This window comes from Rhinoraja longicauda, chromosome 6, assembly GCF_053455715.1.
Source record: "Rhinoraja longicauda isolate Sanriku21f chromosome 6, sRhiLon1.1, whole genome shotgun sequence".
Taxonomy (NCBI): domain Eukaryota; kingdom Metazoa; phylum Chordata; class Chondrichthyes; order Rajiformes; family Arhynchobatidae; genus Rhinoraja; species Rhinoraja longicauda.
This window is the reverse complement of record NC_135958.1, coordinates 3,748,788-3,767,148: the sequence shown is the minus strand read 5'-3', so window position 1 is coordinate 3,767,148 and position 18,361 is coordinate 3,748,788. Positions and strand designations below refer to the sequence as shown.

Sequence of the window (18,361 nt, the reverse complement as noted above, 5' to 3'; positions counted from 1 at the left end):
AGAATGTGCATTTTTGATTTTTTTTTTTCCTATTCTTTTTATTAAAAAGAAGTTGAGTCCATTTTGGAGTCCTTAATTAATGGAATCTCAGACTCGCCATTTGCAGCACAGATAGCAGCTGTTCATCCTTCAAATTGTTACTGGCTCAATACAAAGCAACCCTGCTGCTCCCACTCTTCCCCCTTCTCCCCGTATCACTGCAAATTACTTCTTTTCATGTACTTATTTAGTCTCCTTTTGAATGCTGCAATTGAATTGGTTACCGGACTGGATCAAGCTGTGGATTCCAGACCCTAACCACTTGCCGTGTTATGTTACATTTGAATTTTTTTTTTGCCAATCTCTTATGTTCTTCTTGACCCCTCTGCCAGTGGGATCAGTTCCTCTTCTACTCCACCTCAGTCTTCATGATTTTAAATACCACTATCAGATCTCTTCGCATCCATTGTTCCAGCTCCTCCAGTCTGTCTGACCTCATCATTGAAGTCATTGTAGATCAATCCCCTGCTGAGTTACTCCAGCATTTTGTGAATAAATCCCCTAGGCAGATTGATCCGTGCCTGACTTTCGTATTGCTGACCTGATCCTGATGCCTGGGTTTTGTAGTGTTATCTGTATTATGCTGGATTAAATTTGTTTCACTTTGTAACCATGAGGTGTGCCATGCAGAGGTTTTCTCACTTGCTCTCTGCATTGTATCTGTAATAAAACGCTTATATAGAAGTTAAACGATTTGTGGAAATCTACACTTCTTGCAGTCATCCCTGGAAACATTCTGGGAAATCTCTTTCCCTCCTAAGCCTTCAGATCTTTCCTTAAGCATGGCTCAGAGAACTGGTCATAGTAGACAAGTGGTGGCTGACCAGTATTTCGTCATGATTCATCATGACTTCCTTGCTCTTGTGTACAATGACTTTATTCATGAAATTCAAAGTTCTACATTCTTTTTAAATAATTTTCTTGGCCTACCCTATGCTTTCAATAAACTATGTACATATATCCCCTGATCTTCATTTTTTAACCTTCATATTAATGTTTTGTTTGTATTACCTTTGTCATTCTTCCCAATTAAAAGGAAAACATCACATTTTACACTATTATTTGGTATTAGCCACATTACAAACAGCCCCAAACATTATTAACTTTCATCTGCCACACATCACTCCATTATCCAGGCAGCATCTCTGGAGAAAAGAAATAGGTAATGTTTCGGGCCAAAACTCTTAAGTCTCAAGGTTCAGGCTACATGTTTTGACTCCAAAATTCACCAATTCCTTTTCTCCAGAGAAGCTGCCTGACCTGATTTACTCCAGCATTTTGTGTCTATCTTCGGTGTTAACCAGCATCTGCAATTCCTTCCTACACTCCATTATACTTGTCTTTCTATATCTCCTTGAGGTTTTTTATAGTGCTTGGAGTTAACAATGCCCCCAGGTTTTGTCTTAATTATTTAATATAATATTATTAAAATTAATGAACCTTTTATTTCTGGGGAAACTACGTGGCACATTACTGCATGTTTATGGAAGTCTATATATACACATCAACCATATTTCCTTTATTGATCCTCACTGTTACTTCATCAAAACGCTCTATCAAGTTAATTAAACATGATCTGCCTTTATAAATCCATGCAGACTTTTCTCTAGTTAATCCAAACTTGTCAAAGCGATTTGCTATTTCTGTCCCTGACTCTTTTTCAAAATTTCTTTGCCTTGGTTAAATTGTCACGCCCATAGTTATTGCCTTTAACTGCACAACTCACAGGATACATAGTCATATAATGTGGAAACAGGCCCTTCAGCCCAACTTCAACCTCGTGCTCCAAGGAATAAAGTCCTAGCCTGTTGAACCTCTCCATAAGGATCAGGCCCTCGAGTATCTGGAAACATCCTTGTAAATCTTCTCCGCACCCTTTCTAGCTTGACAACATCTTTCCTATAATAAGGTGACCAAAACTGAACACAATACTCTAAATATGGTCTCACCAATGTCTTATACAACCGTATCATGACCTCCCAACTTCAATACTCAGCACCTACAATTTTTCATGCCTTTGGGCATCACTCCTAAATTTATAAGTATTGGTAAGAGAAATTGAAGTTGAGAAATTTGTAACATTTTTATATTAAGTATGATTATATTAACTCAAATATTTTTGTGAATGCATTTATTGAAAAGAAGTTATGTACTGATATGACTGGTCTTTCTCTTTGTCCTTATAGTTGGGTGAAAGGCCTAACAATAAGGAGTTTAATGTGGATAAATGTAAGGTTATTCACTTGGTGGTAAGAACAGGAAGGCAGATTATTATCTGAATGGTGTCGTTAGGAAAAGGGGAATTACAAAGAGATCTGGGTATCCTTGTTCATCATTCACTGAAAGTAAGCATGCAGGTACAGCAGGCAGTGAAGAAAGCTAATGGCATGTTGGCCTTCATGACAAGAGGAGTTGAGTATAGGAGCAAAGAGGTACTTCTGCAATTGTACAGGGGCCTAGTGAGACCACACCTGGAGTACTGTGTGCAGTTTTGGTCTCCAAATTTGAGGAAGGACATTCTTGCTATTGAGGGAGTGCAGCATAGGTTCACTAGGTTAATTTCCGTAATGGCAGGACTGTCGTATGTTGAAAGACTGGAGCGACTGGGCTTGAATACACTGGAATTTAGATGGATGAGAGGGGATCTTGTTGAAACATATAAGATTATTAAGGGATTGGATACGATAGAGGCAGGAAACATGTTCCCAAAGTTGGGGAAGTCCAGAACCTGGGGTCACAGTTTGAGAATAAAGGGTAGGCCATTTAGAACGGAGATAAGGAAAAACTTTTTCACTCGGAGAGTTGTAAATCTGTGGAATTCTCTGCCTCAGAAGGCAGTGGAGGCCAATTCTCTGGATGTTTTCAAGAGAGAGTTAAATTGAGCTCGTAATGACAGCGGAGTCAGGGGGTATGGGGAGAGGGCAGGAACGGGGTACTGATTGTGAATGATCAGCCATGATCACATTGAATGGTGGTGCCTGCTCGAAGGGCCGAATGGCCTACTCTTGCACCTATTGTCTATTGTTCCATTCCTTACATAATAGTTTGTTTGAAGCTATGGTCTATCCCTATCATAGAAAATAGAAAAGTGCAACACAAGCACAGAACTACAATGTCTGCTGAACATAATGCCAACATAAACTAATTTCATGGGTGAAAGGATTTCTAAAGCTAGTAAAGTGAAGCTGGGTTTCCAATGATGGCATGATTAAAGTAAAGGATGCTCAAAAGGTTCAAACAATAGAAGCAAATGTCTTTCTATAATGGAGCCTGAGGAGGAATTCAAGAGTGAAGGGCATGTAATTATCACATGCACTGGGGTGGGAGCAATGAACTTCATACTTACTGCAGCTTTATAGGCACAATAAACACAATATCATAAATAGACAATAAATGATCAGTTGTGCCAGTCAAACCAGACTACGATAGTGCAAGCCAAAGTACGTAGTGCAAAGTCTATACTTGATTGGTGCTGAGGTAGACCAGAGAAAGTATCCACGCCGAACACGATGCTAAGTTAAACTAATCTCACCTGCCTGCATGTGCCTACATGCCCTGCTTATTTGTATGCCTATCTAAAAGTATCACGGATGCCACTAATGTATCTGCCTCCACTACCATCCCTGGCAGCGCGTTCCAGGCAAGCACCACCCTCTGTACAGAAAAAAAAGCTTCCCCCACATATCTCCTTCAATCTTTGCCCCTCAAATTAAGACCATGCCCATTTGAATTATTGTTGTTAACATAAGTTTATTCTACTTTGATAATGCTAAGAAATGAGAAAGGACATGAATAACTTAGAAAATTGTACTATCAGAGGATGTGGAACGTGAGTGGAATTCTGCCAGGCTAATTGTGCATGCTCTATATGTCCAATAATCGCTTACTTTTAAAGTATACTGATTCAGACAAATCGTGTCTTTTTCATCATTAACTTTTAGAAAGTATTTTTGGTTGATATAGTATTTTCTTTGTCATATTTGTGATGGGTGAATTTGAGAGTTATATCTTTTGATTCCAACACATTACAAATTAAAATGCCTGGCTACAATGGAATTTCGTAAGCTCAATTCTATTGTCTGCTGGAAATAAGTTCCCTGTTCAAACCTATTTAGTCATATCTATTAATAGTAATTTCCACAGACAGCCCTATTTCTACCAGCTGGTGACACCAGTACCTCTTTGATATCTGAACTGGACCAAGTTCTCCAAATATGATCCAAGATAGACCAAGTGAAATTCTATAAACTTTGACTCCTAATTTGCTTTATTCCATGGATCAAACAGGCAGAACAATAGAGTGAAAGTGTCTACACAGGCCCTGGAATGATTTTTCAGCCAATGATCTACTTTTGAAGTGTGGTCTATTATAATGTGAACAATCATTTCGGCCATTTTACATGGGTTCTACAGAACACCGGCTCATTGATGGTTTTAATTTAGTAAAAGTGGGCAGATTTGTTTATTGTGTCAGTTGAACAAACAGTATGTCCATTAGTGAATACTACCTCAGTACTGTACTGAATTGTTTGTCAAACTGTGCTTGTCTCTGTACTGGAGCTCACAGACCTCTTGCTGATGTGGGAGTTCTCACGCATTTTAAAAAAACGGCATTTGATCTATTCAAGAAAAATATTGCCTTAATTTAAAATCTTTGTGAAATATCTGGGCAGAGCCAATCTATTGCAGTCTGCCTTCTGTCCACCTACCTCCAAAACCTTGATCGCTTCTTCAAGAGAAAATCCTCTTTCACTGGCAGATGTAGGTTAAGGACTTTCCAACACAGCAAGTTATCCATTTTTCTAAATACTGATAAACTAGTGAACCACTTGCTGTTAAGTAGCGCAGTAAAGAAATGATTAATTAACATGTAATTACAGTGTCTCAAAATATCAACATTTCTGTTTTTAAACTAATGGAAAATGCATGTTTTAGAAAAGGTAATTCTAATTCAATTCTCTTACAAAAAAACTTAATGATTCAAAAATGTTACAGAACTGAATTATCATTTAGTCCACAACATGGACACTGATTAAGGTATAATAACTTGCTGATGAATTGAATGATTCTTGCAACTATTTAGAATGGCATTTGCCATTTACTAATAGTTATCTGAAAGGATACTATGTACACATTGCAATAATATTAAATTTGTGAATTGTTTTCCATTTGCCTGGCATTAAGGTGGCACAAAAGCCATTAGAAGTACCATCCAAAAGAAATGTTGAAAATATAATTTGTACCAGCTATCTAACATAATAATCCTACAGTTTGGCAGTGGAGAGAGCGTTGAGAATTAACTAACTCTTTCAAATCAAATTAACCACCTATTGTTTGCAGTTCTTGTGCCATTACAGGAAGAATGTGAAGGTTTTGGAATGGGTGCAGAATAGATTTATCTGCATGCTGCCTTGATTAGAAAGTGTTGGGTATAGGAGTGTTTGGACTAACTTTGATTATTTTCTCTGGAACATCAGAGGTTGCGGAGAGCCTTGATAGAAGTATGTGAAATTATGAGAAGCATAGATAGGGTAGACAGTCAGTATCTTTTTCCCAGAATGGCAAAATCAAGTACCAGAGGGCATAGCATTAAGGTGACGGGGGCAAGGTTTAAAGGAGATATGCTGGAAACGTTGTCTTTTGCACAGAGTGACGGGTGCCTGGAACGCACTGCTTGGTGTGGTAATGGAGACAGATACGATAGGAGTATTTGATGCTTTTAGATGGGCACATGAATATTCAGTGAATAGATGGAAATGAATCATATGCAGACAGAGGGCATTAGTTTAACTTGACGTCATGTTCGACATGGGCACTTGGTGCCAGAAGTCCTATTCCTGTACTGTTCTGTCTTTATCTAATCTCAAACTTCAAACTATTGATTGTGACAGTGGTAATCTAACTTTGCCCTGTGACCCGTCTTGACCAGTCACGAAACTTTGTGGTTGACCTGAGCATCCTCCTCCAATATCACTTCACTATCAATTAACTTTTGTTTGGATAATCACTGCCTTAAATTGTACTCTAGTCAATAGTTTCATCTTTGTTCTTGGTATCGATGTGGAACCAAACCAGATATCTTTTGTATTTGCTGTCGGTTAATCTTGAGTATCTGCAGCATTATTAACATTGTTTATCTTCCCATCTTTAGCATCACCTTTGGATGCTGAAAGCCTCATCCATATCTCCCGTAACTATAAACTTGACCATACTAATGAATCCCTGTAAGGCATCATTTATTCAATCCTTAATTCATATGGGATGATCAAAACTTCTGCCAGCCGTCCTCTAATTTGCACCGAAGATCCAGCACCCCTGTGGAATGTGTCTTTTAAGTTCACAAGCTTCGGTCCTCTCAAAGGTCTCAAGATTTCCTGGCTCTGTAACATTTCCTACCATTTAGCCCTTATTTTCAATTCTGTTTTTTTCATGTTGTCTGGACTTGTTCCATGTTGGTGGGTATGTGTTCAGCTGCCAGTCATAGAATCATGCAGCATGGAAACAGGCCATTTGGCTCAACATGTCTATGGCTAGCATTATAAACCCATCTACACTTGCGTTTCCAGCAGTTGTCCCACAGCTTTCAAGACCAGGTGTTTTAATTGTTCTTCTAAATATTTCTTAAATGTATGAGAGTTTGTGTCTCTACTGCCCCTTCTAGGAGTGTGTTCCAAGTGTTATTCAACTTGTACATTAGCATATTCTTCCTCAAATTTACCGTAAATCTCATAGCTCTTACCCTTAAACCTGGATAGAGTGAATGTGGAGAGGATGTTTCCACTTGTAGGAGAGTCGAGGGCCAGAGGCCATAGCGTCAGAATATCAGAAAGAGGATAAGGAGGAATTTCTTTAGTCAGTGAATCTGTGGAATTCATTGCCACAGACAGCTGTGGATTCCAAGTCAATGGATATTTTTAAGGCATAGATTGACAGATTCTTGATTAGTAAGGGTGAATCCTTCAATAGCATTTGTCCCTCATAATTCTACCTTGTTATTTTGTCCATGTCAATAGACAATAGGTGCAGGAGTAGGCCATTCAGCCCTTCGAGCCAGCACCGCCATTCAATGTGATCATGGCTGATCATCCACAATCAGTACCCCATTCCTGCCCTCTCCCCATACCCCTTGACTCTGCTATCGTTAAAAGCTCTATCTAGCTCTCTCTTGAAAGCATCCAGAGAATTGGCCTTCACTGCCTTCTGAGGCAGAGAATTCCACAGATTTACAACTCTCTGAGTGAAAAAGTTTTTCCTTATCTCCGTTCTAAATGGCCTACCCCTTATTCTAAAACAGTGGCCCCTGGTTCTGGACTCCCCCTACATTGGGAACATGTTTCCTGCAACTAGCGTGTCCAATCCCTTAATAATCTTACGTTTCAATAAAATCCCCTCTCATCCTTCTAAATTCCAGTGTTTACAAGCCTAGTCGCACCCGTCTTTCAACATACTACAATCCCACCATTCCAGGAATTAACCTAGTAAACCTACGCTGCACTCCCTCAATAACAAGAATGTCCTTCCTCAAATTTGGAGACCAAAACTGCACGCAGTACTCCAGGTGTGGTCTCACTAGGGCCATGTACAACTGCAGAAGGACCTCTTTACTTCTATACTCAACTCCTCTTGTCATGAGGGCCAACATGCCATTAGCCTTCTTCACTGCCTGCTGTACCTGCATGCTTACTTTCAGTGACTGATGAACAAGGACACCCAGATCTCTTTGTACTTTCCCTTTTCCTAACTTGACACCATTCAGATAATAATCTGCCTTCCTGTTCTTACCACCAAAGTGGATAACCTCACATTTATCCACATTAAACTGCATCTGCCCACTCACACAACCTATCCAAGTTACCCTGCATCCTCGTAGCATCCTCCTCACAGTTCACACTGCCACCCAGCTTTGTGTCATCTGCAAATTTGCTAATGTTACTTTTAATCCCTTCATCTAAGTCATTGATGTATATTGTAAATAGCTGCGGTCCCTGCACCGAGCCTTGCGGTACCCTACTAGTCACTGCCTGCCATTCTGAAAGGGACCCGTTAATCCCTACTTTGTTTCCTGTCTGCCAACCAATTTTCTATCCGTCGGTACCCTACCCCCAATACCATGTGCTCTAATTTTGCCCACTAATCTCCTATGTGGGACCTGAAAGTCCAGGTACACTACATCCACCGGCTCTCCCTTGTCCATTTTCCTAGTTACATCCTCAAAAAATTCCAGAAGATCAGTCAAGCATGATTTCCCCTTCGTAAATCCATGCTGACTCGGAACGATCCTGTTACTACTATCCAAATGCTCTGCAATTTCTTCTTTTATAATTAACTCCAGCATCTTTCCCACTACTGATGTTAGGCTAACTGGTCTATAATTTCCCATTTTCTCTTTCACTCCTTTCTTAAAAAGTGGGATAACATTAGCTACCCTCCAATCCACAGGAACTGATCCTGAATCTATAGAACATTGGAAAATGATCACCTATGCGTCCACGATTTCTAGAGCCACTTCCTTAAGTCAACCAGTACTCATAAATATAATTTAGTCAAGTTCCAAACAGTAGTCAAAGTCAAAGTCAAAGTCAATTTTATTGTCAATCCTCAGCCAGTTTACACAGACAGAAAATCGAAATACCGTTTCCCACAATCCCGAGGAACAAAGTGCATAAAACAAAAGGCACAGCAAACAACAATCAACATAAAATATAAAATATAAAATATAGTCACTTCAAATTTTTTTTAAAAAAGTGTCTGGTGCTGGATGTGCGTGTGTGTGGGGTGTTAAAGTCCAGGTCCCATAGGGGCAGGGGAGAGAGGAGGAAGGGAGGGGAGAGAGTTCAGCATCCTGACAGCCTGGTGGAAAAAACTGTTCTTTAGTCGGGTGGTGCTTGACCTCAGGCTGCGAAACCTTCTCCCTGAAGGCAGGAGGGTGAAGAGGCTGTTGGAGGGGTGGGAGGGGTCACCCACAATGCTCAATGCTTTGCGGGTGAGGCGGGTGGTGTAAAGGACCAGGAGTGTTGGGAGTGAGGCGCCAGTGATCCTCTCAGCAGTGTTCACTATGCGCTGCATGATGATACAGGTATTTCATCTGATATCCATATTATTTTGAAATGTATTTGGTTTAAATCATAAGTGATAATGATTGCAAGTTTGAACAGGCATCTGCAATTCTTTTTTCAAAGCTATAAGTTTGAAGAAGCTGCTTTTTCTGTTTTGTTGCTGCTTTCTGAAGAAGAGTCTCGACCCAAAACATCACCTGTTCCTTCTCTCCGGAGATACTGCCTTTCCCCTGAGTTACTCCAGCTTTTTTAAAATCTATTTCGGTTTACTTTATTGCCACTTGTACTGTTTTTTTAAATTTAAAACCTGGCAAGCCAGCCTGTTTTCACAAATCCAGGTTTTGAGAGCAAAGTGAAAACAAGATGTGAACGTACAGACCAGTGAGGAAACAGCAAAACTATTGTCGACAAAGCTTCCCACAGCAGCTTTAAACAACTCTTAATAAATACCCAATTCATTGGGCCTGTATGAATGAATAAAGGGAATGCAAGTTCTTGGTCAAACTGAACTTTTTATAACATGGAGCATCGGTTCCTATTAAGCTTGACTATTAAAATGAATTAAACTCAAAGTTCTGAAGTTTTGGGATCATTCTTGGAACTGTATAAGATGTTTAGAAAATGATGGGAAAGAATGCTCAGAAAATTTGTTCAGTGCTGGGTGGGTGTTGAAGGCCCCATTTCTGCAGGGGTTAAATTTCTAGTTCAATCTCCCATGTGACTCAAGTTCAAGCAGTACAAGTTTCAATGCATCATTGGTTTAACCATTCATTGGCAGATGTGATTTGAATGCATCGTGTCATGTGTCGTGATAGAATGCATAGTGTCATCCTCCCTCATTCCTGGAGGGAAGGGGGAAGGAAAAGCTGGAGCTATTAGAGGTTGGAAGGAAGAAGTGGAGCTGTTTTGGGGAGGGGAGAGGGAGGCCCTGGAGCTATGGAAGGGAGGGGGAGGGGCGAAGAGGGTGTGAGAAACGTTTGAGCTGTTGGAGCCAATTGAATGCGATGGACTACAGAATTATGTAACATGGCCTACCTCCTCTGTAATAGTGCAGTCAATGGTTCTGTATTATCCTTAAAGGGAAGGTCCAGTGAGTTGCATGATCATAACCTACCTCTATAAAATGCCAGAAAGGGAGAAATGAGGATAAAAGGGCAAGTGTGTTGGAGCTGGAGAACTCTGCATGTAGTCAGCGTTGATGGGATTTTCAAATCAGGCTGACGAGCTGGTTGCCAAATTGACTATATTCTGATAGATCCCCCATCAATGAGGCAGGAATCAGTCTGAAGGCCCCAACCCAAAATGTAACCAATCCATTTTCTCCAGAGATGGTGCCTGACCCGCTGAGTTACTCCAGCACTTGGTGTCCATCTTATGCATGAATGACTGCTGTGGTGATGTGCTCTCCAATAAGTTCAGCATTGCCGTGGAATACCTTGACCCTTGTGATCAGTGATCCAGACAGTACTGACAGCTTTAATCATTTCAAATGCATTTTATGAAACAAATTGTAATTAGCTCATTCCCTGTAAAGGAATTTCAAGCACGTTAAATAATTACAATTTTGGTAATGATTATTTTCATCTTGCATGTGAAGCACACGATTATGATTCTGTTTTGAAGTGCCCCAAGTTGACTAAATCTTTATGCAAGAAAGGGTGCACAGTATTCCCCTTTTCACTCCCCATTAGAAGTGACTTCCAAGATTTTTATTATATTTGAAAGCAAACGGACCAAAAATACTTTGCCTGGTTTGGAAGATAGCTTCACCGCCAATGAGTTCAAACATTCCAAGCATGGCTTTCCTCTTGGGAGTTGTATAATATGGCCCCAGTATTCTGAAGGGCCACTTTACTGAAAAGCCAGCATGCCTATAGCGAGCATTCAGTTCTTACAGAACTATTCAAGGGTGAGTGAGCATTGGCTCTTGCAGTCAGGATGGCATCGTATTGTTCAGGACATTGCCAGTCAGTTGACAAATGGCCTATCCTCAGGAGATTATGGAAGAACCGGTGTGCTCCAAATGGCATCAATTCAGTGAGCTGGTGTCAACTGGCCCAAAGATATGTTGCTTGGAAAGGAGTAAGCTGATTATTTGTCATGCAACACCTTCCATTGTCATGAAAACCTGGTCCAAAATGTGTTTTGAGGGAGGCTGTGAATTAGGAAGGTTAAGGACCAGAGCAGTTTTAACAGAGGAAAACACCATTAGTCACGCTTTCTTAATGATAACAAAACTTTTTGAACTGTGACAAGGTGCAGTTTCCCTGAGTTTTTCTCTTTAAGACTAGAATTATTTTATCTTTGTGTCTTGAACACTGGTGAGTTTTGGATTCCATCCTTTTGATGTCTGTCCTTCATGCCTGTAATTTTAATTATTGGCAGCTAATATTTTAGAAACTGGATTCCAATACAATATTTTTGTTTGCCAACTGAAGCTTTGAACATTGGTTAGGAAGTTAAGGTTTTGATTTATAACAGTTCTCGTATTGATTTGACATGAAGATTTCTGTAAAGTCTTTTATTTTATTTGATGAAAGAAAAATAATCTTGTAAAACAACACTTCATTTCCAGAATAACGATCTCTGAACTCGTCAGAATTGAGAATGATTGCTTTTGCTTGGGATTCCTGAATATTCAACCTGCTGTGTTGATGAATGCGAGTAGTTCAAAGTGGAGCTGCCAGCTTTTAGTTGGAAGATGTGGGCTAATATGTGATAGCAAAATAAATGATAGAACAAATGCACAAAGCTGAATTAAAAAAGAAAAGTCAACTGAGCAAAGAAACATGTTATGAAACAAAATGCCAGAATTCCACAATGAGTCAAGCAGCATCCGTGAGGGCCGAATGCTTTTTCAGTCCTGAAATATTGACACACCCATCTTGTTTTACAACGATACATTTATCGTGGAATAACACAGCATAATTTATATTTTAGCAATCTTATTCGAGTTTTGTAATCACTTGGAATTGATCCTGTTGACTCTCTCCACCATTGTCCTATCAATGAAGAGAGGTTCCTCAGCTTTCCCTTTCTGACGTCAACAATCGGCCCCTTGATTTTGCTGACATTGAGAGCAAAACCTTTGTTGTAGCACCATTCCAGCAGATTTTCAATCTCTCCCTTGTGCTCTGACTCTCTTACTTGTTATTAATTCAACATCGGTTGGATCATTGGCAAATTAAAAGGTGGCGTTGGAATTGTCTGCCTACACAATCATGGGTATAGAGAAATTAGAGCAGGGTGCTGAGCAAACAGCCGGGAGGTGCTCCGGTGTTGATGGTCATTGGTGCTAATTCGTACTGAATGTGGTCTGCTGATGAGGAAGTAGAGTATCCAATTACTGTATAAATAGTGGGTTGGGAATCTTTCAACTGACCACCATTCATTTTAATCAAGTATGCATGGAAATGATCATATTTCAAGAGGCATCAGGTTGTCCCCTTTCACGTGTACTGGGAATATTCTGTCCTTCCTCCTCAACTCCCAAATATAGACTGCCCTCTCCAGCTAGCTCTGGGTCTAATTAAGAGTCCGAAACGACAACATGTATGATTAAAATCTAATGAATGGGTATAAAATGCACACATTCTCTATTGGTAACCTTTTTCTATTTTTGTCCTTGTCGGTTTTGTCTCCTGCCTTAAACGTGACTGCATTGGTTCCCAACCATATTTCATGGGCCTTTGTCACCAAGTTGAAGTTCATTTCTTGAATTGCCTCTCATCAGTATTTCTCCTTTCCCTACCACGCCAAACATCAATGCCAGGTCTTCCCGTTAATCTCCACGAACCCTCTGTATCTATTTGTGTGGTGGATCACATCACTTTAGAGAATAATGTTGTGTTTCATCTTTCCAGTGCTGCTCCCAACTGAATAAGATTGTGTTGGATGCCCATTTCAATTTTTGTTTTGCATACTCCAGCTAGTTGCTCTTCATTCGTTTTTCTACTCGCATTTGATATTTGGATATTTATTTTATTCGGCTGCTGTATTAAACAATTGATGAGTGTTGAAAGAATGGGCAACTTTGAGCATAAAATCTCTTCAAACATTTGGACCTGTAGAATGTGTCTTAAAAATATCTTAAGATCCAACCTTGAGTAAAGTTCTGATAGTGTTTTATAAATGGCAGACAACTAGGCAAGTTGATTCACTGTGAGGAACTGTGCACAAAATCACTTCAAACAAAGAAATGCTGTCCATCTGACCATAGGAATTCTGTACAAAACAAATGTGGGCAATATCTACTTGTGAATGAAGTGCACAAAACCACTCCGTTTGCAATTTGAAAATTTTCTCTTAACTTATTAGATGGAAAGGTGTGTGTGTGGGGTGTGTTGTGTGTGTGTGTGTGATTCCATGTGATGGTTGAAGTTGTACTTCTTGAATGGGAACTGCTTCTTCCTATGCTGTAACTACGTAAGATGTACTCAACAGAAAGTGAATACACTAGGCATCATGAATAAAATGTAATTAACTTTGTCTTTAATGTGCCACGACAATGGGACGTACAAATAGTATAAGTCATGGCATACTCTTAAAGTATGGAGTACAAAAACCTGGAATAACTCAACGGGACAGGCAGCATCTCTGGAGAGAAGGAATGGGTGACATTTCGTGTCGAGACCCTTCTTCAGACGAAGGGTCTGAAGAAGTGTCACGACCCACAAAATCACCCATTCCCTCTCTCCAGAGATGCTGCCTGTCCCGTTGAGTTTCTCCAGCTTTTTGTGTCTATTTTCGGTTTAAACCAGCATCTGCAGCTCCTTCTTACACATACTCTTATACAGTTGCTTCCTTTCAATTGTTATTCAATTTATCCATATTATATATTTTTTAGGTCATGGATACCACAAAGAAGATAGTCCTTTCCTTAACAACACTGACACTTTGAAAGGAAATGAATATTATGACAGAAATTTGGCCTTATTTGAGGTAAGAATTTTCAGTACAATAACTTGCTCGGCATTCAGAATTTTCTCCCTCAATTTGATCGTTAAACATATTATTGAGTACAATTCTCAATTGCAAACAGATTGTGAAGAAGGGACCGGACCTAAAATGGTGGTTATCCATTTCCTCCCCATATATTACCTGACCCTCTGAGTTCCTTTTTGTTTTGCTGACCTTGGTATAATCTACTTTTGACCCGGGAAGTTTAACTTGTTGCAGGTATCAAGCTGCCACGCTAAGTTTTTATTTTTTACAGACTATCAGTGTCAATGCTAATGAGGTTATCCCAATTCAAAATGCCTTGTCCCCAAGCAGTATCAAGGCCTTGTGCTGTTATGTTCACTAGTTTTTTAATTTAAAATATTCATTTGTAATTTAACTTTTGTGAACAATTGAAAACATTAAGGCAAGCTTGGTGACACTTGCATATAAAAGAAATAAAAACTGTAAGGCAAACTCAATTGATTAAAAATAGAAACACCTTAACCTCATTTTGCAATACTTTCATTTCCCACATTAAAATGAATGCTCGGTGTTCTGTCAGATCTAACCTAGCACACGTTCAGAGGGCAAATTCCCTGGACTAATTGCTTAGCAATTGACGCCAGTACTTGTTCTGCTGTTGGACACCTTGAGGAGCAAAAGAGAAATACGAACAGATCTCTTGCAAATTGCCAAGAATGTTTCCCTAACAGTTTCCAGCTTGATAATAGGAGTACGTTTTGGTCGCAATCTGTGTTTTGCTCTCTTTCATTAAGAATGCGATGCTTAAATGATAAAACTGGAACTTTTATCCTTGGGAAGCTTACTTTTCCATAATGTCCAGTCACTAAATATTAGCTTTTCCCTTTCCTTTGATTAATCAAATAGCATCCGATAAATCTAGCATAACAAGGCATCAGTGGTATGTTAATTATAAACTAAAAAGAAAACTGAATGCACTTTGTTCTTGTATTAATGAGAAATGTTGATTTTTATATACTGTTGCAGAAAAATATAAGAAACATAAAATATTCTAAGCTAAAAGTCAGACCTGGATAGTCACTGACTAAGAATTGCGCGCACTGCTGCACTACTTAAAGTAGTCTCACTATAATCTCACGCTGGAATTTAGAAGATTGAGGGGGGATCTTATAGAAACTTTCAAAATTCTTAAGGGGTTGGACAGGCTAGATGCAGGAAGATTGTTCCCGATGTTGGAGAAGTCCAGAACAAGGGGTCACAGTTTAAGGATAAGGGGGAAGTCTTTTAGGACCGAGATGAGAAAGTTTTTTTTCACACGGAGAGTGGTGAATCTGGGGAATTCTCTGCCACAGAAGGTAGTTGAGGCCAGTTCATTGGCTATATTTAAGAGGGAGTTAGATGTGGCCCCTGTGGTTAAAGGGATCAGGGGGTTATGGAGAGAAGGCAGGTACGGGATACTGAGTTGGATGATCAGCCATGATCATATTGAATGGCGGTGCAGGCTCGAAGGGCCAAATGGCCTACTCCTGCACCTATTTTCTATGTTTCTATATCTCCAAATCAGTAAGACATTTGGTTAATAAAGCAATTTAGAAGGTGCAATATGTGTACAACCATTCCGCAAATTACTAAAGAGATCCCAGGAAAATGTAAAAGACTTATCTAAATACCTTATGGCCATTCTGTACAGTGTACGGCTATGCACAGAGATTGACACTATTCTTTATAGAGAAAAATGGCTTTGAAAATCTCATTAAGTTGAAGGAAACCATTTGGCCCATGAAGTCAATCGACCTGTGCCCTCAAAGAGCATTAGAGCAAAAGTCCTCAAATTGAACATTCATAAGCTGAGTAATTATTGCTTTATGTCATAGCAATGATGCATATTTTCCCTATTTCTCTTTCAGGAGGAATTGGACATTCGACCGAAGGTATCTTCACTGCTCAGCAGATTGGCTAATTACACAAACATTACTCAGGGAGCAAAGGAACATGAAGAAGCAGAAAGTGCAGATGTATCCAAGAAAAAACCGCCAAAGGTAATTATACCTCTACTAATCGTTATTTTACAGTAATCTTTATGCAGTGTGTTTGAGTATATTGCGTCTAATCTTTGACCTTTAATCCATGAATGAAAAGATTGATTGTTGTGTCACAAACAGAACACCAAAATTGATTTAAAATGTTTTTCCGCATAATTCAGATGCTAGTGTAAAATGCTGTAGTTGCTCAAAATTTACTATGATAGTAAAAGTGTTCTTCCTGTGATCATGTTGACTGTACAACTAGTTGTGTTTTCTTGTTCTCAGTACAACTAGATATTGATGTTTATGTCTAGTCTGCTAAACAATTCTAAAAGCAAGTACAAAATATAAATAGATTTGCTTTTATATTAGTGTACTGAAAAATTGTTGCAATGCTTACTAAATTTCAGAAATATTTCATTGGTTCTGAAGTGTTTTGGGCCAACCTTGGGTTGTGAAAGATCCTGTATAAGTGCAAATCTTGTAATAATTGTTCTTTAACATGCATGGATGTTATTAAATGGACCAATAAATAACTGAGCAGCCTCGCAACTCTTGACCAGATTCAATGCTGACCTGTGTGGTGTGAAGTTAACACGTTCTCCCTGTGATCGCATCGGTTTCCCCGCATTTTGGTAGGTTAATTGGTTGTTGTAAATTGACCCCAATGTGTGGCGATTGGTCAAATCTGGTAAACATACTGGAAACTTGGAGAGGGCGGCACGGTGGCGCAGCGGTAGAGTTGCTGCCTTACAGCGAATGCAGCGCCGGAGACTCGGGTTCGATCCTGACTACGGGCGCCGTCTGTACGGAGTTTGTACGTTCTCCCCGTGACCTGCGTGGGTTTTCTCCGAGATCTTCGGTTTCCTCCCACACTCCAAAGACGTACAGGTATGTAGGTTAATTGACTGGGTGAATGTAAAAAATTTAAAAAAATTGTCCCTAGTGTGTGTAGATAGTGTTAATGTGCGGGGATCGCTGGGCGGCGCGGACTCGGTGGGCCGAAGGGCCTGTTTCCGCGCTGTATCTCTAAATCTAAAATCTAAATAATATGCGATTTGTGCAAATTAGTTGTTCAGGGAATGGTGGGAACATGGTGGGCAAAGGGCCTGCTTCCACTGTACTATGACTTTGTTACACAGAAATGAAGAAAACTGAAGTAGCTTTTTTTCCCCTTTCTCCTTAGTCTCCCAGTATGGGAACTCTCATGGGAGTGTACTTACCCTGTCTGCAGAATATCTTTGGAGTTATTCTATTTTTGCGTTTGACATGGCTCGTCGGAATTGGAGGGGTCTTGCAATCCTTTTGTATAGTGTTCATGTGTTGCTGCTGTGTAAGTACCAACTTGTCATCCATTTTGTATTATTTATTGTTAAATGTGCCGTTTGAAACTTTCTCAGTGACAAAGATAAATTGCAAAGCCTCAAGAAGACGGAATGGGATAAGGATAGGTAGTGCTTAAAATGTTTAAAGCCCTCGTCATGCGTTATAATAATTCTGTGCTTCAAAGAAGGTTGAAACTGAGCATGCGTAGCTGACACTCACTGCAGTTTACTAGTCAGATTCTGTTCTCTTGTCAAAGGACAAATGGCAATCCTAAAACAATAAAATAAAGTCGAAAGGGTAACAGGACATTTGCTTATCTGTAACTTTCTCAGCTAGAATAATTCTGGCAGAGGAAATTGGAAATTTACTCTCCATTTTAAAACAATCGCTGAAAGTCTGTAGTCTCTCTAAAGTTGTACTTAATATGCAAGTGTTGTATTCCCAAAACAGCTTTAGATCTTGATGGCAATTCAAAGGCTTAGTAGAAAATAAGGTGCAAGGTCATCTGAAGTAATTCCTTAGTTTAGGGTAGATTCTGTGCACTGAATGAATGGGGTTAATCGTCTAGTTAACTTTAATATCAGGGTATTCACAATGTTTATGTGTATGGTCGAATTTCTAGACATTTACACACCAAATGGGGAAATTGGAATGAGCTATTCGAGGAGCAATCATTACTGGTCACTGTTGAGACAACTAGATTTTAATGGAACGGTGCCACTTCACTCAATCCACTTCCACCATATCAATTACATTAGTCTCCATTATCCCTCACCACACCTCCATCGAACCTCCATCCAAACCAGCATCCATCCACCTGGACTACATGTTAGTCCAAGATAGTACATTATGCAGCATGCAAAGGAGAATACAGATGCCAAAGGCGAATCTGCATTGCCCATCTCTTACAGCAGCTTGTTGAAGCTGCATTTTAGGCAATCTCCATTTGCACAATTAAATATAATTCCTATTTCCTAATTTACGTTTTGGATT

At 39.6% G+C, this 18,361-nt stretch overlaps 1 protein-coding gene across 2 annotated transcripts in view; it reads left to right on the top strand.

Moving 5' to 3' along the window:
* The window catches only part of slc12a4 (solute carrier family 12 member 4), a 75,572-nt gene that overhangs the window by 11,241 nt on the left and 45,970 nt on the right, over nucleotides 1-18,361 (top strand). For both annotated transcript variants that reach the window (XM_078400370.1, XM_078400371.1), the window contains exons 2-4: nucleotides 13,942-14,036; nucleotides 15,926-16,057; nucleotides 17,229-17,375. In XM_078400370.1, the coding sequence (XP_078256496.1) occupies nucleotides 13,942-14,036; nucleotides 15,926-16,057; nucleotides 17,229-17,375 (374 nt within the window). The remainder of the gene's footprint in view (nucleotides 1-13,941; nucleotides 14,037-15,925; nucleotides 16,058-17,228; nucleotides 17,376-18,361) is intronic.